The sequence below is a fragment of the Blennius ocellaris genome, assembly GCF_963422515.1.
Source record: "Blennius ocellaris genome assembly, chromosome: 7".
Taxonomy (NCBI): Eukaryota; Metazoa; Chordata; class Actinopteri; order Blenniiformes; family Blenniidae; genus Blennius; species Blennius ocellaris.
This window is the reverse complement of record NC_137656.1, coordinates 1551669-1573468: the sequence shown is the minus strand read 5'-3', so window position 1 is coordinate 1573468 and position 21800 is coordinate 1551669. Positions and strand designations below refer to the sequence as shown.

At 45.6% G+C, this 21800-nt stretch overlaps 1 protein-coding gene across 1 annotated transcript; it reads right to left on the bottom strand.

Annotated features, from left to right (window-relative positions):
- Positions 1 to 402: 402 nt before the first annotated feature.
- eeig1a (estrogen-induced osteoclastogenesis regulator 1a) lies at positions 403 to 19814 on the bottom strand. Its single transcript, XM_080499078.1, has 11 exons — positions 19395 to 19814; positions 9891 to 10011; positions 9385 to 9414; positions 7961 to 8077; positions 7680 to 7726; positions 6896 to 7047; positions 5041 to 5151; positions 3497 to 3695; positions 3289 to 3410; positions 2377 to 2446; positions 403 to 2306 (listed from the first exon to the last, which is right to left on the bottom strand). The coding sequence occupies exons 1-11, from the start codon at positions 19535 to 19537 to the stop codon at positions 2261 to 2263; spliced, it is 1158 nt and encodes a 385-aa protein (XP_080355204.1). The 5' UTR covers positions 19538 to 19814; the 3' UTR covers positions 403 to 2260.
- Between the last annotated feature and the right edge of the window lie 1986 nt (positions 19815 to 21800).

Here is a 21800-nt window from a genome sequence, read left to right as displayed (position 1 = left end):
CCAATTTATGTGACGTGATGCTTTAGACACGCAAACTCAAAAAATATTTCCAGATGACAAATTGTTTTAATCCTGAATAAAAATATGATATCCAGATATTGTGTGTGTGTTTTTTTTTTTTTTGCAAATATAATATCTGATTAACTTTAATATGTATATTTCAGAATAGACTGGCGAATTCTTGCAGTTACAAAAGAATCAAAAGGAGGAAAGACTTTGACATTTGTCCATATCTGCAGTTTAATATGTTCTGTTTGACTCGTTCGGCCTCCAGAGGTCAGATCAGGTCAATGTGGCCCCTCAACTAAAATCAGTTTGACGCCCCTGCTGTAGAGGAACAAACACCAGTTCATGCTTTTATTGTTCAGAAGTGATTCCTGCAGAAGAATGGCACAAAGCGGCTGAAAGGAAAAGGGCTTTATTTTGTCTAAAAGATACAGGACACTTGGATTAAAACTCACTTGTTAGGGCGTCGTTAATTCAACGGAGGAGCTCGGGGAGGCCAGTCGTGTGCGTAGCTTATAACAAACCTCCACGAAACATAAATAAAAGCTTGAAAAGAAGCCGAAAAAAAAAAGGGGGGGGCGGCGGAGACATAAAGCCACATTCAGAGCCGCTCAGTGGTTCACCCCGGACAGAGGAGCGCTCAGAGCCAACCTGCTGCCCACAATTAAAACCAGAAACACAAAACAACCTAGTCGTGGTTAGTTACTCTACACAAATACACACAAAAAATAATTTCTCTGGTCAATTCACTGCTTCAGGTTTAACATAAAAGAAATTTACCCCCCCCCCCCCCTCCCCTCCCCAGGAAGCTAAAGAAGACTTCTTCTAACACACAACCTGGAAAAAAAAAAAACCTCATTAAATGTCAGAAACAATAAACAAAAACAAAAAGAAGCTGGAAAGAAGAAGAATTTGCGGAGGAAAAAGTGAGAAGTTTTCTGGGTGGGGTCGACCTCAGCGGAGCCACGCCTCATTTATAGTGCCAAAAAAACAAAACAAAAAACCAAAAAAAAGGAAATAAAAGCCACACTTTTATTGTGGAAGTCTTCACATTTTGAGCACTTCTGACAAACACTGGGGTTATTTTCCTTTTTCCCTCCACCGTGAGAGATTTTCACCCTTTTCTCACTCGTCTCTCGGCGCAAAGCTTCAGTTTTCAACCCCCCCCCCCACCCCCACACCCCCCCCATCCAGATCCACAGGATTATAGAAATGAGAGGCTGTTTTCCTTTCATATTTCTCTGCTTGTTTTACAAACAAGGAGAAGCGACTTTCTAAAAAAAAGACACGAACCTTCTGCTTCCTATTTAGAGGTTTACAAGTTCACGTAGGAGCCGATAAAACTTGCGTGTAAACAAATAAAAAGTCTATTTAACCAACCAGCTGGTTAAGCAGAAACATATTTTCCTGTTTGTCAGGTTATTTTTTTTGTTTGTTTTTTTTTGGGGGGGGGAGGGGCTCTTTGGTTCAGAAGAAAACGGCAGTGAAGGAGCAGAGCCACGAAGCCCCACCAGGGGGCAGCACACAGCTCGGAGGGGGGGGAGGGGTTGGGGGTTGGGGGGGAGGGGTTACGTAAACATGGTGTAGACGGATTCTGGTCCCGTAGCCTGACGTGAGCAGGAAGCAGCTCAGAGCGACTCGATACTCCTATTTTACTGCAATTTAATCAAACATCGTCTCATAGAACATGGACATTTCTCATTCTTAGTCGCTGCCAGACGGCAGGAAATGAACAGAATTAACTTCCTCGTGTTTGCCGAGTCGGTGGCGAGGCACTTGGACGTCCACGGCGTGGAGTTGAACAAAGTGGAACGGAGGCACTTGGATGTGATTTCGAGGCTGAAGGCATGGCGTCACCTGAAGATCATGTTCCTGAACCCGTGGAACCGTGGAGACGAGACGCCGGGGGGGGGGGGGGGGGGGGGGGGGGTCAAAGCGTCCCGACGTGGACGTGTGCGTGGGTTTAACCGGAGTGAGTTGGCGTGACGGGAGACGGCGTGGGAACCGGCAGTGGTGTGTATATTCTTTATTCAGATTCCGGGGCCGCGCCGCCTCCTACCAGTGTGAACACGAAGCGTCGGCTCCGACGCCACCGGTCCTCCGGTCTCGGGGGGGGGAAACGTGGAGGAGCGGATCGGAGTGCAGACAGACGTAAAGTGCAAACGGCGCCGGGTTTCGTCCCCTTCACAGCCTCAGGCCGGCTGGAGCTCCGGGAAACGCCGGCTGGAGGGTCGTCACCTCCTCTTCCGCCGCCTCAGTGGCTCTCGATCACCACCGGTTCGTATCCGCCGGCGGACACCCTGGGGGACAACAGGCCGTCAGCAGGCAGGGGGACCCAGAGGACGTTCACAACGGGGGACGGACGCTCACCTGTTTCCGAGCCTGATGCTGCTGAGAGCCGTCGTCCCGTCTTTACTGACAAACAGACGCAGGTTGCTGTCTGGAGACACAAACAAAGAAAGTGCTGAGTCGCTGCTGAAGGGAACCAGAGACAGAAAACTGCTGAGTCGCTGCTGAAGGGAACCAGAGACAGACACAGAAAACTGTTGAGTCGCTGCTGAAGGGAACCAGAGACAGAAAACTGCTGAGTCGCTGCTGAAGGGAACCAGACACAGAGACAGAAAGCTGCTGAGTCGCTGCTGAAGGGAACCAGAGAGAGACAGAAAACTGCTGAGTCGCTGCTGAAGGGAACCACAGACACAAACACAGGATGCTGCTGAAGGGAACCAGAGACAGAAAGCTGCTGAGTCGCTGCTGATGGGAACCACAGACACAAACACAGGATGCTGCTGAAGGGAACCAGAGACAGAAAGCTGCTGAGTCGCTGCTGATGGGAACCAGAGACAGAAAGCTGCTGAGTCGCTGCTGATGGGAACCAGAGACACAAACACAGGAAGCTGCTGAAGGGAACCAGAGACACAAACAAAGAAAGCTGCTGAGTCACTGCTGAAGGGAACCACAGACAGATAGAAAACTACTGAAGAGAACCAGACAGACACAGGAAACTGCTGAGTCGCTGCTGAAGGGAACCAGAGACACAGAAAACTGCTGAGCCGCTGCTGAAGGGAACCAGACAGAGACAGAAAACTGCTGAGTCGCTGCTGAAGGGAACCAGAGACACAGAAAACTGCTGAGTCACTGCTGAAGGGAACCAGAGACAGACACGGAAAACTGTTGACTCGCTGCTGAAGGGAACCACAGACACAGGAACCCAGCAAACGGTACGCAGTTACAACGCACTCGGGATTACTCCGTTTTCAAGGATTACTCTGTTCGGCTCACCTTCGGTGTTGTTGACGTCCGCAAAGTTCTGGCTCTGGACGATCTTCTCCACGATGTCGTCGGCGTCCATGCGCGTGTCGTTGACCCAGGAGGGGTGGCTCTCCACCGAGTCCTGCTTCCTCCTGCCCACAGACACAACCACAGACGACATCAGCGTCTCCCGGCGCTCACGCAGTGACACAGTTCCGTCTCCGTCCCCCGACCGCACCTCAGGTTCCTAGTGGGCGGCAGGACAGGCCGCGGCGGTCGGGGGGGTCTCTCCGGACGTCCGGCGTCCTTCTCCCCCTCCGGAGGCGGCGGGTCGGCGGTGAAGGCGACGCCCCCCGACGTGCTGCTTCCCGTTGAGGTATTCCGGCGGTGCGTGAGGTCCGACAGGCTGGACGAGCAGGAGTGCTCGGTGCTGTAGCCTGGAGGACAGTGGCGGGACAGTGTCCACCGCGGCGGGACGGACACACACACACACACACTGGTCAATGAGCAAGAAACCACCACGTTCCCTTCGTGCCTCCACCGTGGAGGACAGAAGCACTAACCTGCTGGAGGACGACAAAGGACAGCGGACGTTCGTGTTCCGGTGTTACTTTAGGAAATAAATTCTGCAGTGACGACAAACATGTCTGTCCCGAGTCCCTGACTGGACGTTGACCGTCTGACCTTGTATCATCATGAACCTAATTCTGATCATTCTTCCTCTGCACACCAATAAAACAAGGTTAAAGCTTGTTTTAATCTCAAGAATCATTGAGTTTATTGGTGCATCAGTGTTTCTCTTATTATGTTTAAATAGATTCAAAACTTGGACTTGAAGCTTTGCAGCAGTTTACGTCACAAATCAAAGCTCCGGGTGAACGAACCTTCGCTCTGCCTGCAGGTCCTTTATCTGCTCACAGGTCACATGAAGCAACACGTTTGGCTCGTACAGTACACACAGTACGTACAGTACACACAGTACGTACAGTACGTACAGTACACACAGTACGTACAGTACACACAGTACGCAGACCATGCCAGGAGGACACGACACACAAAACCTTCTTCACTGCTGGTTGACGACTTACAACTAATGAACTAAACTACATGAACAGAGCAACAAAAACACAATTATTACCAACACTACAAACCTAACATAACCCCCAATAACTACATTTAAAACCCGACAAACATAAACTCCCATAATGCATTGCAGCTCTCGGCTCCTTTATCGCTACACATTATTAAAATGGAAGATCTGAGATTGTTAGAACCATGAGTGTGATGGTGTGTCTTTAATGTCCTGTAGTTGTTGTGTAATTCACTAGAATGTTCCGTCACTCTCAATAAGTCTGTAAAGAACCTCCTGGAATTGTTGGCGCTCCGCAGCGCAGCAGTTTTACTGTGAAAGGAACAGGAAGTTCCCAGCTTCAGACACCAGTTGAGCCGCTGTCATGACCTGCAGCCGCAATTCTCCGTTCTTCATCCATTATTGTTGTAATGACGTGACGTCGTTGCGTCGTTCACGACCCTACATGTTACCACTCTTTGTAGCGGGACTGTGCAACGCAATTGGCTCTGGGTGCGCTTTGCCTTACCTCCCATACCACCCTTTGCCTTACCACCCATACCACCCTGCTCCGGGATGAGCTGCAGTGGCGGGACCAGCTGTGGCGTCCAAAAAAGAATCTCCGCAGTGTTCTCACAACCAACTCATGGAACTGTGTTGTATTTGGCGAAAATCTGATTGAAAGTTGAATTAACAGTTCCGACAAAGCCCACCTGAGATCCTGCTGTGCTGGCTGGCGTAGCTGGAGTTGCGGGAGTGTCCGGACTGGAAGAGGTCTGCGGGACCCGGCTGGGTCTGCGGGGGCTCTGGTTCCTCCAGGAGGCCTGGAAACACACGGGGGGGGGCGGCCGCTTCAGAGGAATTCAGCTTCACGTGAAACTACGAGCTGCACGCCGGTCAAATGGTCTCGTTTCAGCCACAACTGCAGTTTTATCTCCAAACATGCTGCTGGCATTCAAATTACAGCCGACATATCGTATGTAAACCCCCCCGACAATACTATTGCATAGGTAGAACTTTAATTTAGCCATTTATTCCTAATTGATAACATCTTTTTAACACGATTTTGTATTTAATTGTTCCATTATAACGACACTATTTTGTATTTTTTATAGGTCCACAATAGAAATAAGTCGCTTTTATTACTTTTTATAATGATTACTATATATTTCTGTTTTTATTTTGTATGTACATGAGGAATATAAAAAAAAAAGAAGATCTGAATCATGATCATCTCTATTCTAAATCATTTAGCATTTTTACTTTAATTTTACTTTAATACTTTGAGACGGCGAGAACGACGTGATTTGTGACGAACAAGCTTCAGTGAGTGACGATAAAAACTTTGCGTTTGGCTTCACCGAACTCTTTTTCCAACCTTTTGGACGCACGTGAACATAAACCCTCTCAGTTCAGTCAATGTGAGATTTGAGTGCAGCTGTAGTGTTTATAATGGTATTTTTACAAGCCAGCTCTTGTTTGGTGAAGCTGCATTGTGAAATCTCGATGAACATTCCTATGGAAGGAAAACTGTACCATCAGATTCTGAATTCGAATTTGTAACTCTGAATTTTTTTACCATCGAAATCAAACTTTGAATTTTAAAAGCTGTCGAATTTCAAGTACGTAACTTTTTTTGCTTCTGATTTTTTTTTTACCAATATCTAAAAATATTCAGTGTGTAAAAATTCAATGTGTCTAAAAATTGAGCCGCAAAAACAATTCAGCTGCAAAAAAATTCAACCGCAAAAAAAAAATTCAGCTGCAAAAAAAATTCAGCCGCAAAAACAAATTCCGCTGAATTTTTTTGCAGCTGAATTTTTCGACACATTGAATTTTTACACTGAATATTTTTTAGATGTTGAAAAAAATCAGAAGCAAAAAAAGATACGCACTTGAAATTCGACAGCAGTACGTATCTTTTTTTGCTTGATTTTTTTTTTCCAACATCTAAAAATATTCAGAGTGTAAAAATTCAATGTGTCTAAAAATTCAGCTGTAAAAAAATTCAACCGCAAAAAAAAATCAGCTGCAAACAAAATTCAGCCGCAAAAACAAATTCAGCTGAATTTTTTTGCAGCTAATTTTTAGACACATTGAATTTTTACACTGAATATTTTTTAGATGTTGAAAAAAATCAGAAGCAAAAAAAGATACGCACTTGAAATTCGACAGCAGTACGTATCTTTTTTTGCTTGATTTTTTTTTTCAACATCTAAAAATATTCAGAGTGTAAAAATTCAGCTGTAAAAAAATTCAACCGCAAAAAAAATTCAGCTGCAAAAAAATTCAGCCGCAAAAACAAATTCAGCTGAATTTTTTTGCAGCTGAATTTCTAGACACATTGAATTTTTACACACTGAATATTTTTAGATGTTGAAAAAAAAAAATCCGAAGCAAAAAAAGATACGTACTTGAAATCCGCCAGCTTTTAAAATTCAAAGTCTGATTTCGATGGTAAAAAAAAAAAATTCAGAGTTAGAAATTCCAATTCAGAATCTGATGGCACAGTTTTTACTTCCATACGCTCCTCGATCCCGGGACTCTTGCCGCCGGTGCCGCCGGTACCTGAGCTGACGATGGAGGGTCTGTGTTTGGCGCCTCGGCCCAGCGAGACCTTGTCAGCCGGGCCCGGCTCCGTGGTCCCCTCCCCCTTACAGTCCAGCTGCAGGGTGTGCTCCCGCCCGGGGATGGAGATGGACTTGGCGGTGCTCGGAGGCCTGCGGGGAGAACCAGACGCACTTCATCACAGACTCTGCTGGACTCGACAGGCTCAGATAAGAGAGTTTATACCAACTGATGAACGGCAACAACACGGGAGTAACAGTGGAATGTGAAGCATGGAGGTGAATGTTGGGAAGAAATCTGGCCAAAACGCCCAAGAATCCAGAAACGCTACGTTCCAATTAATGAATAAAGCAGATTTTTTTTTTTTTACTTTGAGGTGAAAATAAGACTCAAGAGAAATCTAAAAGACCAAAAAGTGAAATTATTCTGACCCAACACTGTTCCTCAGCTCCCTCTAGTGGAGAAAGAAGACACTGTCATTTTAAATCAAAATACCCAATATTATCAAAACAGTTCAACTTAGAATTAAAACATATTATACGGGATGCTAACATTTGAAACAAGCGTCATCTTTCCTCAGTGTCTGATGAAAACCATCAGTTCTTCATCTCCCTGCTGTTTCAGAGCGATGAAGAGGAGAGTTATGAAGCTTTGTCTTTAACAATGATCCATAAACAATCGTCCCGTTAGGAGGAGACGCGTCTCAGACTGGAGGCTCAGTTTGCTCAGAACCCGGAGAGAGGAGGTTCTCGTCGCCTCTTCGTCATTGGTCTTCATCACTCACGTTTTAAAGCAGGGGTCTCCTGACAGCAGCGTCATGCCGATGATCACCTGGAAGAAACGACGACAAAGGAAGTGAGGAAGAAACACGGCTCGTCGATAAGGTCCGGACCCGAAAGAGGAAGTAGTTAGCCCGTGGTGGCTAGGCTAGTTAGCTCGTGGCTAATGGGTAGCCACAAACGACGGCGATATAAAGTCTTCAGACCAGATATCAATACCTCTTCCTCACTACCTCTTCCTCACTACCTCACTACCTCTTCGCGCGGTTAGCTTTATTTGCTTCACCTTCAGGATGGAGTTGTCCTGCCGGGTGTTCTTGGTGTCGTAGCCCTCCAGCAGACAGCAGCGCACCGTCGATCCAGAACCCGCAAACTCCGCCATGTTGAGGTCCGTGAAGCCCAGCTGGAAGGAAACGGGGGGACAGGTTCATTTTACGACGCTTTTCTAGAACCATAGGGCTTCGTCTACTATCTGGTCCGCCTCCATTTTTTCCTGCAGTGACGATCCGTGTGGAGCTCAAGCGAGTGGGATTATTGTGAGAGTCGAGACGGTAGCGTCCTCCGACATGAACGTCAGTCATCAAACTGCAGAGACGTTAAAAATCTGACTCGTTTTCTGATTGCATCTCGAACTCAGAACTTTATGCGACAACTCTCATCCTCGGAACCTTTAATCCTTGATTGAGACCCTTTAGAAAATTATTAATAGAGCTATAAAAAAAAGGTATTAATGAGTCTGTCTAAGTCTGTCCCACAGATTTCAACGCTTGGTTTGATTCATTCAAGACAATTTTCCACTTTGTTAGACAGTAATGGTTCATTCTATCATTTATATTCTGCATCTGGTGGCCAAAACAAGCCGGTAGTTTTAGGCTTAGTCAAAAAATCCTGCTGCTGTAGTTTCCATGTCCGGCCACTAGTGGGTGCTGTTTTTTCATAAAGCTATCACAATTATTAATTGGTGACAATATACAGCATATAATGAATTTAATCAAACGTTTCCGAACAAATCAGTCTCTTGCCGCTCGGGCGTCGCCTCGTGCTGCATTCACTGTCGTGGGAAATTGGAGATTCACGGTCATAAATGTCAAACTGACCATTTGAATTAGCAGGAAGCGTCTCCATGACAACAGACGCTGATCTCCTCCATGAGGCGCCTCTCTCATCCGCTTTGTATGGGACTTTTTTTTTCAGTTTTGGGGATTTTTTTGGAAACGGTTTAGCCATTAACTTAATAAATAAATAAATAAATAAATACATTTTGCACGGCTATAGTAGAATCCGTGTTCTCCAGCAGCATTGAACCTAAATACTTCTCACGAGGACGAATCTCGTCGGTGACGTTCGTTTCCCGCAGCTCTGGAAAGCAAAAAGGAACCCGTCCTTTATTGTTCACGCTTCCCCTTCTTCTGTTTTTCTAGGTGTGCACTTTAAGGAAAGCACCTTCTGAGCAGGAAGCGAGGTATATTTAACCGAAGGAAATCTAAAAGGAGAACAGAGGAAGGAGCATGGATCCACGGAGCCGGCGTTCTGGAGGGTTTGACCTTCAATTCAGGCCGCGTGATTCTGGTGTCACCGGCAGGATGTTTCTTTTTGTTTTTTTGTTCCACAGTCTGGGGAAGCTGTGATTCAGAGCCGGAATGGGGAGATTCAGGTTTTGTACCTGGCTGCTTGCGGGAAGTGCAGCACGGCGAGGGCCGAGGCGCTTACCTTGGTGTACGCTTTCCCTCCTTTCAGTTCCTGCGGGGGAAAACAGGAAGTCAGCGATGGAACCAGAGATGCAACTTCATATTACACAGGCCTCCAATTACAGGAGGAGAAATTACAGACCGAGTCGCTACAGAAATATCCAGGTCGCGTTTTCCTGGGAGAATAGCTCCAGGCCTGCGGCGCACTTTGTTCATTCTGTCCTGTCGGTTTCAAAATCCGTCCAACTGATTCTTTCAAAACAAAAAAAAAATGTGGTGCACTGATTTACTTAAAAGAAAAAGCTTCCAGCAGCCATTAGGAAGGCCTTGCCACTCCACTGCCAACGAATTAAATGAAAACTTGTGATCAGTCCGTCATTCACAAGGGCGAAGCTCTAATGTCCTACGGCAAGCGAACGCAGCACGAGAAAACAAAGCTGCCACGCACACAAATCCACACATGGGACACTTTAATCAAAAACTAAAAGTAGTAGTTACTAATAACCAGGTCAGCCACCAGGGAACTACCTTTCTCACGGACACCCTGCAGATGGAGGGGTCCAGGACGCCGGTGTGGGGGTTGGCACTCATCTTGGAGACGAAGGTGAACCTCTTCCTCCAGCGAACACAGTTCTCCCGGACCTCCTGCCTGAAGACAAAACCACACGTCAGACGCACCTCGGCGGAACCCTGCGGGCCACGGCCAAGTCCAGTCCTTCTGCACGCGCTCAGTAGATGGGCAATAACAAACATGGCGGCCTCCGGCGTGGCGTCACCCCCCCCCCCCCCCCAGTCAATATTCTAGTTTTATTGTTCATGTTGGTTTGATTGATGTGCCACGTGATGCAGTGACGTCAATATCCTGGGGTCAAAGGGTCACATGGATTAAATAGTGGATTAAATATCCTTGTAATCTATTGGTTTCCATGGTGACAAATGTGGAGTTGGTGAAGGTATGGGCTCCACTGCTCTTGTTGGAATCAGTCTCACAAATGTCTGCATAATATTCTGATCAGTCCATGACGGGCGGATCGACCTGGACGATCGAACCAAACTGCCGTCGAGTCAAATGACGTTGTTTGGAAACTGAAAAGAAAAGTGATGAAAAGTTCCCAGAAGAGCATTTTCAAGCGAAAACAAAAAACACAGAAACAAAGTTCTTCGTCACCAGCTGAATAGAAAAAAACTATATTGTACGATTTTCCTACTGAAGATGGTTTAGCAAAGGAAAACGGATTCATACAGTTTGATCTCATTAAAAAACTGAAGGTTTGAGATTTTTAGCCCAGAGATAGTGCTCAAAATAATTGTAACTTTCCATCCAGACTCTGCTATAAAGACTGTATATCAATATTTTGATTTGAAAAAAAACCACCCCAAAATCTGTATTATTCATCATTTAATGTCTCCTCGTGAATCCAAAAGCCATGAAAATGAGGATAAACGGGACAAGCAGAACTCAAACCTTTAAATCGTCTTGAACGGAGCAAGACAAGCAGGGGGAGGTGGGTTATTGTTGGTCTATTTATTTCAGAAACACCACACACACACACACACTTTGAGCGGTGGAACGTTCCCAGACCACATTCCTCGGTCCAGATGGCTTTGTTCATGCTCCATGGAAACCTCACTCTCAAATCCACCAACACTCTGGCAATCGGCACCGAGGAGGAGGAGCACTTCTACAAACGCTCCTCTGTTTGCTTCTAATCTCAGCCGCCAGCTTCCAGACTCCTTTTTTTTAATTTTTTTTTTTACTTTTTTTCTTCCCATCACGTCGGCGTTGCAGGCGTGTGACGAGGAGCAGGTTGTGTGTGACCGAGAGCTTTCTGCAGGATCTCGGTTCAGATCTCGGCTGACTTACGAGCGACAAAAAACAACAACAACTGGAGTCTGTGTTTACGTTCGGGTCGGAGGCTCACAGACGGCGAGGCCACGAATCGTAGACGTTCGATCCGCCCGCGGGGACGAGCTCCCGGGATTGCCCTCCACGTCGCCTCGCCTGCAAACCAAACGACGCCAATGCCGCCCCGAGGTCCCGCCGTCCAGAAAACATTCATGTTAAATTAACTTTTTGTCGGGGAGTTTTCACCGCAACGTTTTGAAAACTATCGATATCCAAACGGACGTCAAGAAACCGTGGAGCTTTCCTCCGAGGGCGCGAGGTAGAAATGGGTCGATTTGCAACGTGACAACATGATAATGTACCGAGACGTGAAGCAATTTTAAGTTTTGTTTTGTTTTGTTTTTTTTTGAAAAAAACAAGTTTTAAACACGGGGAGAGAGAGAGAGAGTGAGAGAGGATTGTGATTCTGGGGACGGCTAGTTAACCACGGAGCGCAGTAGGTCGGAGTTACATGATGCACCTGAACGCATCGCCTAGGGCATTGGGATATTTACACAGAACAACTGACCCGAAGAATTCAGTGTGTTTGATTTGCCGCTATTTCCACCGGACCAATAGAAACTGTTCCGTTGGTTCCCTGTGACCTGTTCCGCCATTTCATCGGTCTGACGTGACGAAGCTAAATGTTCTTTTTACAGCTCTTCAACCCGTAAAAATCCATAAATTAGCGGCGCCGTTGGGTTCAAAGCAGCGGCTTCTAGCCTGGAAATTACGGTAAATGAAGAAGCATAAGCAAACAGTCTTCCATCCGTACTGATCATCCACTCACATTAGCAGAAAAAAAACATTGTGCGGAACTAAACGTTTCATTAAAGCTTGTTTTTCCGTTTCCGTGGCGACAGGGGTGATTAAAAAGTGCCTCACAACGACCACGGGTCACTATTTTCCCTGGAAATGTTGTGTAACGACGAGACCTCCAGACTGAGGAAAGGACTCCAGTGATGTCGTTGGTTTGTACCTGGAGCAGGAATGCGAGTTTCTCCAGCAGGACAGACGCCGAGCAGAACGTCACGGTCTGTGAGCTGGACTCGTCCTGCGAGGCTAAAAGTGAGGCGAGTGCAGCAAACGTGACAGAGACACTCTGAGCAAAGCTGCTGATACAGAGAGGCTGTAGCGCCTGACCCCCCCCCCCCCCCCCCCTCCTCCCTCCCTCCCTCCCCCCCCAAACCGGACCTCAAAGCTGATGAGTCAACATGTCGGCGGAGCAGCGGTGTGGATCTTATCTCTTCCTGGACGCTCGGTTCAGCGGCCACAGCGGAAGAAGAAACACACATGGCGGCCGGGCCAGGCTGGTCCAGACCCCGGCCCCCCCCCCCGGCCCCGATAACAGCAGAGTGTCTGGGAGGAGCGTCGACGTGGATTCTGGCGTCGCCTACAAACCAGCCCGCTGCTTTGTTTTACCGCCGAATCGTTTCGCCCTTCGATTAGATTTACGTGCGGATTAAAGTACGACGTATTGCAAATTCATCCTGATGCCAACATTCACCCAGATAAACAATGAATATGAATACACAACTCGGTGATCGGTCCATCCACTGCTCAAGGACACTTTTACATGTGGAGAGGGGGAGTTTGGGAATCAAACCAGCAACCTTGCGACTGAGAGACGGCCGCTCAGCCAGTCGCCCCGAGTGTTCCTCAATACTTCCGCCAACATCTCCATTTGACTCCAAATTGACAAATCATCCCTGAACCCTTCCTGCACATTTGAGTCAATAGTTTTTTTGCGAAAAGTTCGTGACGTATAATAATATACAAAAACCAATAAACAAACTAGAGCTACACTCGGTAGAGCGCAGGCCTTCGCCAACGCCACATTTTGTTTACGGACCCGAGTTAGCGTCTCTCACGTGATATTCGTTAGCTCATATCGACGCTAACGCGCAAGGTCAGGTCGCCACATCACTGCGTGAAACACTGAGCGGGGAGCGTCTCCATGGCAACAGAGGATGATCTCCTTGATATGCCTCTTTTTGGCCATTTTTTTTGTGTTTATTTGGAAACAGTTAGCCGGTGATGTCCCAAATTCTAAACGACTGATCCTTGGATGATGACAAACCATACCTGAACATTTTATGCAATTCGGATGAGTAGCTTTTGCGAAAGGTGGGAAAAATATGTACATACAAATACATAAACACGCGCGGATGAAAACATAACCTTGTCGGCCAACTTTGTTGACGAAGGTGATTAGAAATCTAATCTAATTGCAGGTCCTGAACTGACTTTTTTTTTTTTTATCAAGTATGAAGCTCCGGGAAAGACGCTAACACGCGTTCAGCTATGCGGACAAGACGCTGGCGGTGGAGTTCTACCAATATTGATTTAGGCTTTTAAGGTTTGACCGCATGGCCTCGGCTTGCAAAACCGTGGGAGACGACGCAAGTCCCCCAAAAATAGAACGCATGAATCTTGGGACAACATCCCGCTCAGGAGTTAGCTTTTTTTTTCTTTTTTTCTTTTTGTCCAGACGATATGAAAAAGATGTGAACGTCTTCAGGCCAAAACGTGTTTATGAACAGACAAGTTATCGTTTCGCCAACGTTGAAATGTGTGAAGTGTTTGTTTAGTCAAACGGGCGTCAGTGTGCGAACGAACCCGCCGACGTCTAAAAGGTAAACATCTCCACAGAAGACCTGGAGGTTCGTGTGGGGGGGGGGGGGGGGGAGTTCAGCGTGGGTACGTCCTCCGATAACAGAGGCACATCGGCCCAAACACACACACACACACATACACACACACCTTCCCCTCGCCGTCCGCCCAAACGCCCAGAGTTCCCTGAAAACAGGAAACAGCTGTCGAACAGCAGCTCTTCCCCAATCGATGTCCAGCTCTCCTCTCTGGACTCTTCCTGTCTTTATGCCTCTTCCCTTCAAAACAGTCAAACCGTCCAAACAAGACGGAGCTGCAGCTTCTTCCTCCATCTTTCTTCAGCGCTTCAGTTAAAAAGTTTAATCTCGACTCTAAATATCGTCAGTGGACATGACTCAAGAAGAGGATTCTAGAAGATGGACGAATCTAGTTCCTGTGAGGGTTCTAAGAAGTACTTCCTGTTCAACCTACTGGGAAACAGTGTTCCTGTGTGGAAGTGTAGTTTAACTCAGTGTTAGGACAGAGATTCACCCGTTCACCAACCGCTGATACCGAGTACCCATACGAGTACCTATTAGTTACCTTCGCCAATGAAAGTTGGCCGACCAAAGTTATGTGTTCGTCTGCGTGTTGGTTTTTATGTCTGCACGTATTTTACTAATTTTTTCCGCAAGAATTCCAACACCTGAATTGCGTGAATTTTTCAGGGATGATTTGTCGTCATCCGAGGATCAAGAAAGTTGAATTTGGGATGCTAACGGCGAAACGTTTCCGAATAAATCTGAAAAAAAAAAGAAAAAGAAAAAAGTCAACATTTCCCATACAAACCGGATGAGAGGTACCTTATAGAGGAGATCAGTGTCTGTTGTCATGGAGACGCACCAATTAGCAATCAAGACTATCTTAAGCTTTTATTTTGAAATCGGTGATCACTACGGATCAAGACGTTTCACTCAGATGTTTGTTTTTAGCGTTTAGCATGTGAGTGACAGCAAAAGGTTGGTCGTGCCAACTGCAGCTCTTATTTTGGTGACATTTGAAGAGGTTTTTTTTGTACACAGAAAAGTGAGAATTAAACTTTTAAGCGAATGTGCCGGCCAAATACCACAAGTCTCTTTTAATAATCTTTCTGCGCGAGCGAGATTATCATCGACTCCAAAGTACTGGTGATGTAATCGTTCCAGCCGAGGGTGAAACTGTCCTCACAAGACAACTAAAACTAATCAGTTCCTCCGACTCCAGATATCTGATATGCTTGTTAATAAAGACAACCCCTCGCTGTCGAGAGAGAGAGAGCGCGAGAGCGAGAGACTTAGAATATGTCCACAATAACCCCAAATACTTTGACCTGCCAATAAAGTAAAAAAAAACAACAACATTCAGCTGTGTGGACATTCTGTGCTGTGTGGGAGTAAAACTTTGGACTGTGGACTCGTGTTGCTCAAGATCTTTATGGTTTTAACAAACAACAGGCCGCAGCTGATAAAAGCCTGTAAAAAAAAAAAAAAAAAAAAAAAAAAGAGTTAAAGAGTTTTGTACCAAATGGAGAAGGAGCCCATCTGTTTTCTCCTGCAGCAGAAAGTGAGAAAACTCTGCAGCCGATCGGGACGACGTGGACTCCTTCCATTTGTTCCCGACTCCGTTCACACCTCGACGATCCCCGAGAGAAACTTTTTTAACTTTTCCAACGTTTCCCTGCAGAGCGCCAGTTCTGTAACCTCCCGAGGCTTTTATTTTGACAATAATAACAATCAAACTTGGTCGTCTGTCCACGACTGTTATTGTTTACCGTGTGTTGTTTCATTACAAAAAGAAAAAAAAACAACAAACAGTGCCAACTAGTGGCCTGGCCTGTTCACTGCATCGTTTTCAGAACGTTTCCGTATAAACACTAAATTTCCCTGAAACAAAAATGCAAAAGCAGAGCGACACACTGAGGATCCGGCTCCTGAAAGCAAAGAATACGATCACAGTCAACTGGCAGAAGCCACGCCCCCCACAATAATAATAAAGAAATAAATCACATAACTCAGTGGAAGGACAGTAAAAACTGTTGTTTTTATGGGAAAAAAACAAAACTACTGCCAAGACTACAAATAAAACGAGAGAACTTTGAGAGAAGATGGAAACCATTACTAATCCAACGCCTTCTTTTCTCTTTTTCTCTTTTTTATTCTTTATTTGAATGCCAACATCTGTTTTAGTTTTGTAAGAAAATCATTTGTTCTGTTGGACGACTTGAGGGAAGTCAGAATATCTGTGATATCAGTTTAATTCATGTGCGATTCTAATGTTATTCTCATGTCAGATTTATCTTTATACTGATAAGTTGTATACAGAAGTAAAGGTAATAGGATTTTTTTTTTTTATTAGGTTGACTATAAATGGAAAGAGGTGTGATTTTATGTGACATCCTCATATGCTTTGTTTATATTGAATAAATAAAAAGTAAAAAATAATTAAATAATGCAAAAGTGCTGCGTTTTCACCGTTTCCGTGTAAACAGACAATCGTTTTCAGAAGCATAAAATAGTGCCGTAATTTAAACCTTGTAATTTTGCCTTTGCTGTCGCGCAAATTCTACGCAATGAAAATGTCCGTTTGTGCAAAAATCAACACTCCTGAAAATAATTACAATTTCAATTTGGAAGTAAATTTGAACAAAATCTCACGCAAAATACAGCGAAGTGTCCAAAACAAACGTCGTTTGCATGTTTTTACAAACTCGCGATGATCTCAGGGTCTCGGTGTTGTTTTGTCTGCGACTGAAGAAATTTGTTTAAAACAAAAAAAGAGGTTTTTCTTTGAAATTCTTCCCAATTGCTCAGTTGTTTTTTTGGCTTTTATGTTCGACTCCCCTGATCTACAGCTTTTCTTCCTGAATACCTGATGTTATTGTTCGATACAGAAGGCTGGGTTAGGGTTACAACCTATTTTATTGAGTTGAGTAGAGCAAAGTAAGCAGAAGTGTAAAAGTTGATATGACGTCGTCAGGCGCCTTGTAAAGGCGGCAGGTCAACGTTCCACCAGGGTCACCAGGGAGCTTCAGGATCTACTGCAGCAAGAACGTAGAACCAACGGAGCAGAACTGCAGCCCCAGTGAACGTCCAGCCTTCAAACCCTGACGAGTCCCAGCAGGCCCGGGAGCTTCACTACGCCTCGTCTCCAGACCCAGGCGGATTCACATTCCCCGTTTGATCCAGACCAGAGTTCAATCCAGACCAGAGTTTGATCCAGACCAGAGTTTGATCCAGACCAGAGTCTCTTCAGGGGGAAACAGGGCTCCTTTAGGCCGACGTGGAAATCTGAACCAGAGACCTCTGGTCGTCTTGAAAGGCTTGTTTACAAACAATCTTTCTCGCGGGCTGGGAGGAGTGGGGGGGGGTGGGGGTGGGGGAGGGGGGGGTGTAGGGGGCAGTGGTGGGTGACGTAGAGCGCAATGCATTCTGGGTCATAAACAAACAAAACTCATCGCGCCAATCAAAAGAAGCAGACGCAGAAAGAAAAAGTATCTTAAAGGCAGACATGAGTAGTGAGGAAGAAGTGAAGAAGTAGAAGTAGAAGTAGATATAGAGAGGAAGAGGAAGAGAGGAAGAAGCAGTGAGAAAGAAGTAGAGAGGAAGAAGCAGTGAGGAAGAAGTAGAGAGGAAGAAGCAGTGAGGAAGAAGTAAAGAGGAAGACAGAAGTAGAGAGGGAGAAGTAAAGAAGTAGAAGTAGAGAGGAAGATGTGGAAGTAAAGAAGTAGAAAGAAAGAGGAAGGAGTAAAGAAGAAGTGCAGAAGAGGTAGAAAGGAAGATGTAGAGAGGAAGTAGAAAGGAAGAGGAAGAAGTAAAGAAGTAGAAGTAGAGAGGAAGAAGTAAAGAACGAGAACGGAAGAGGAAGGAGTAAAGAAGTAGTGAGGAAGAAGTAGAGAGGAAGAAGAACAGAACCAGACTCATTGATTTCTGGTCTGAAGACTTTATATCATGTTGTTTGCGGGGCTCCCCATTAGCCACGAGCTAACTAGCCTTCTAGCCTAGCCACCACGGGCTAAAGTGACTTCCTCTTTTGGTCTGGACCAATGACTGAGAAGAGATTCTTCATTACTCCACTGAGCACCGTCACCCAGCGTCAATCACATCGGTATCAGACGGGTTATATGCCCCCCCCCCCCCCCCCACAACCCCATGTGACCCTGGTGTTCCAGCCCAGTGGGTTTTTCGTGTGACCATGTGACTGGACGGTCCAGGACGGGCCGGTCCCACAAAGACCGTGTGTGTCAGCCTGGAGGACATAAGGCTGGTCTTTGTCTGCAGCGGAGGCTGGCTCCTCCTGCTCCTCCTGCTCCTCCTGCTCCTCGGAGACGGCCTCGTGTCCTCAGACACACGATAACAGAGACGGGGGGGGGGGGGGGATTACATAAGCAGCCGAGGCCTCGGACTCTGCCGCCGTCACCGAACAGAACCGCGGCTCCAGCGTTCCCGTTGGACCTGCTTCAGATTGACCTGCAGCAACAACCAACCTTCAAAATAAAAGTTTTCTAAGAAAAATAAGTGAAACTTTCAACATTTAAAAAGCAAAAATTTTTTTTTTTCCACAAACCAGCAATAAAACTGCACCCAAAGGTGGCATTCCGTCGCCGTGGAAACGGCAGAAAGCGAGAGGTCGGAAACACGGCGAGTGCAGATGTGCAGCACAGCTGCAGTACCGTAATCACCGGACTATAAGACGCCACTTTCTTCACAAGCTTTCAGTTGTTTTTTTGTTTGTTTTTTTTATTTTTACATATTAAAAAGCTTCATGCCTCCGTGAGGCGTTCAGGTGCATCACGTAACTCCCGACCTTTATTTTTAATTTTTTAATTTAGTCGGTATGGCTTTTATTCAGTAACATTCACAACAACGTTTTCCTCCAGAGTGTAAAACGGGAAACTTTTCAGAAAAATAAAAAAAAAAATGCAAAAAATGACGCGTTTCCACTGGAAACCAAAACTGCCTGTCAGTATGTTAGAATTTATAGTCATTATTACTGCAAAATCGATCCAGGCGTTACTTTTTAATGACAATACTTTGTAACGTGGAGCCCGACCAGCAGGCCTCACGACACCAATCCAGATTCATATTGGTTTATATGGTGTAAACGAAGAGTGCAGCAGACCAGACAGTGCGGAAGCAGGATTAAACAGAGAAACTAGAACCAAATGTGAAGTTTTAAAGAGGAAAAAAAAAATCAACGTCCTGGTCTGGATGTTGTGACTCATGAAGCTCGGAAGTTAAAGCTCAACAGATGAAGTTGTAAGATGTGGGTATTTAAGGGGGGGGTGGGGGGGGGGTGCAAGGGGGGGGGGCAATGAGGCAAACGACTGAAAAACACCAGTGATGGAATGAGAGTGACAATCAGCCTACGTGGAGGTGAAGAGCAGCGAGATGTTTAGTCTGGAGACTCGCATGGAAACACCCAGTGTTTAACTCTCCACACGCGCACACACGCACGCGCACACGCACGGACGCTCACACACACACACACACACACAGGGAGTCAAGAGTGCGTCCTACCTGGACGAAGTGGCCATAAAGTCTCCGTCCAGCAGCCGCAGCTTGCAGAACAACACCCCGTTGACGAACGGCACGGCCGTCAGCTCCTCCAGCGTCAGATGCGTCTGGAACTTGAATTTCTTCTTTTTGGCAAAAAACGCCATGGCTCAGTGGGAGAGAGGCGCCCCGGGGGGGGGGCTGGGGGGCTTGGAGGCTTGGAGGCTGGAAGCAGCGGCGGTGTTTTCCGTGTCGGGGAGCCGGGGAGGGTTCCGCCCGCTCGGCGGAGGTTCTGGCTGCGGGAACCCGTCAAACGAACCGCGAAGCACCGACGGGAAACACGACGTGACGCGCGCGGCGGTGGAGGTGGGGGCTGGGGCGGGGGGGCCTCCCGGGGGACATGGTGCTGCTGCTGGTGGTGCTGGTGGTGGTGGTGGTGGTGGGCAGAGGGCTTCTTCACATGGTGTCCTCCTCCTCAGCACTGAGTCGAGCCGCGCTGCAACTTTAGTGTCCGTCCGCCGCGTCAAGCCCGTCCAGCGGTGCGTCAGGACGCACGGGGGGGAGGGAGGAGGGAGGAGGAGGGGGGGGGGGGGGGGGGGGGGGCTGCACGGGGGAACTAAGTAACAACCGGGTGGATAGAAACAAAACCAACAAACACATTAAAACAAACACATAAAAAAAAAAGTTACAAAGAAATTAATACAGGCTGGACCCCCCCCCCCCCCCCCCCCCCGACACACACACACACAAAGAAAATAAAACTCGGGCGGAAGTAAATAAATAAATAAATACTGGACAAAAAAACAACCCAGGCTGAATAAATAAATAAAAAAAACAGGATAGTTAAAGAAAGAAAGAAAGAAAGAAATACAGGCTGGACAAAAAAAAAAAAAACAACCCAGGCTGAATAAAAAAACAGGATAGTTAAAGAAAGAAAGAAAGAAAGGGGATAAAAAATAGGGGATAAATAAATAAATAAATAAATAAACTTGACAAAAAATACAGAGTCGACAAAAAACAAAAAACAATACAAGCTGGATAAGAATAAATATATAATACATGCTAGAATTATTTGTTATTAAATTGAGTAAATTTAAAGTAAATCAAATCAAATCAAATTAAATTAAATTAAATTAAATTAAGTTAAGTTAAATTAAATTAAATTAAATTAAATTAAATTAAATTAAATTAAATTAAATTAAATTAAATTACATTAAATTAAATTAAATTAAATTAAATTAAATTAAATTAAATTAAATTAAATTAAATTAAGACTTGTTAAAAATAACAAAAACCAGGCTGGATAAAGAAAACCAGACAGGGCAAAAAAGAAAATGGGCTGGAAAAAAGGTTTGGATTAAAAAAAAAACAACAACAACAGACCAAGTAAAAACCTGTTTTGGCAATAGCACTTTCTTTATCAAGTAGTTGGGACAAAAATAGTTTTTAAATAAAGAACATTTTCAAAGAAAAACCAGACTGGATAAAAACCAGACTGGAAGGACACGCCGAGATTTCATTTCCTAAACAACAACAAAATGTATAATTTTAAAGCCTTCTTCATACCATGGTATTTAACCAGGCTTCCCCTCATGGAAAAGAGTGTGTGCTTTCAACATTCATTCATTCATTCATTCATTCATCCAGGTCGGTAAACGAACCGAGTGTCATTCGCGTGAGGTTCTTGTGTGATGAATTGTCCAAACCTGGACTTCCTGTCTTCTCTGACTCGTTCTATTTCACTGAACCCAGCTTGTCAGACGTTCATTCTACAGAGTGACACAGCGCCACCTGGTGGGCTGAGCTGGCTCTGGCTGAAAAGGTCCAAATGGCCCACAAATTACACAAAGTACAGAAAAAAGGCATTCTCCGAATCTATTTTATTTCCTATGCAGGAATTCAAACACATGGAATGATTTATGTTCATATTTTATTTGTTCTGTTTAAAAGAAAAAATGTATTGTATGTGTGAATAATAATTATGCTAATAATAATAATTATTATTATTATTATTAGTCATTAACCAGGATAATGCACCTCCTATTCTTCCCCACAGTGAGTGATGCATCAGAACACTTTCCAAGCCCCTTGATCCAGCTTCCTTCAGGCCGACGGCACCATGTGGTCCAGAACCCTTGAGCACCCACCTCGGTTCCACGGTCCCATGAGGACGATGAGGACGGTTCCTCCAGCCACGATTCACCGTCTTCCAGGTGTTTTTTTTTCCCATTGGGTTGTTCAATGGGCTGTTTTCAATCACAGTTGGATTCTTCGCTTTGATTGGACGATTCGTCCTCTGTTCATGTTGGTGGCAATTACGCACGCACACACACACACACACACACACACACACACACACACACACACACACACACACACACACACACACACACACACACACACACACACACACACACACACACAAAGCAG

Bases quoted from the DNA above. Each gene is read 5' to 3' on its own strand.
- eeig1a (XM_080499078.1), bottom strand. From the start codon at position 19,537: ATGGCGTTTTTTGCCAAAAAGAAGAAATTCAAGTTCCAGACGCATCTG. The intron at 7,048-7,679 runs GTGAGTGATGAA...TTCTCCCCGCAG, and splicing joins GGAGACCCCTGCTTTAAAAC to GCCTCCGAGCACCGCCAAGT. The intron at 2,447-3,288 runs GTGAGCCGAACA...TTGTGTCTCCAG, and splicing joins GGACGTCAACAACACCGAAG to ACAGCAACCTGCGTCTGTTT.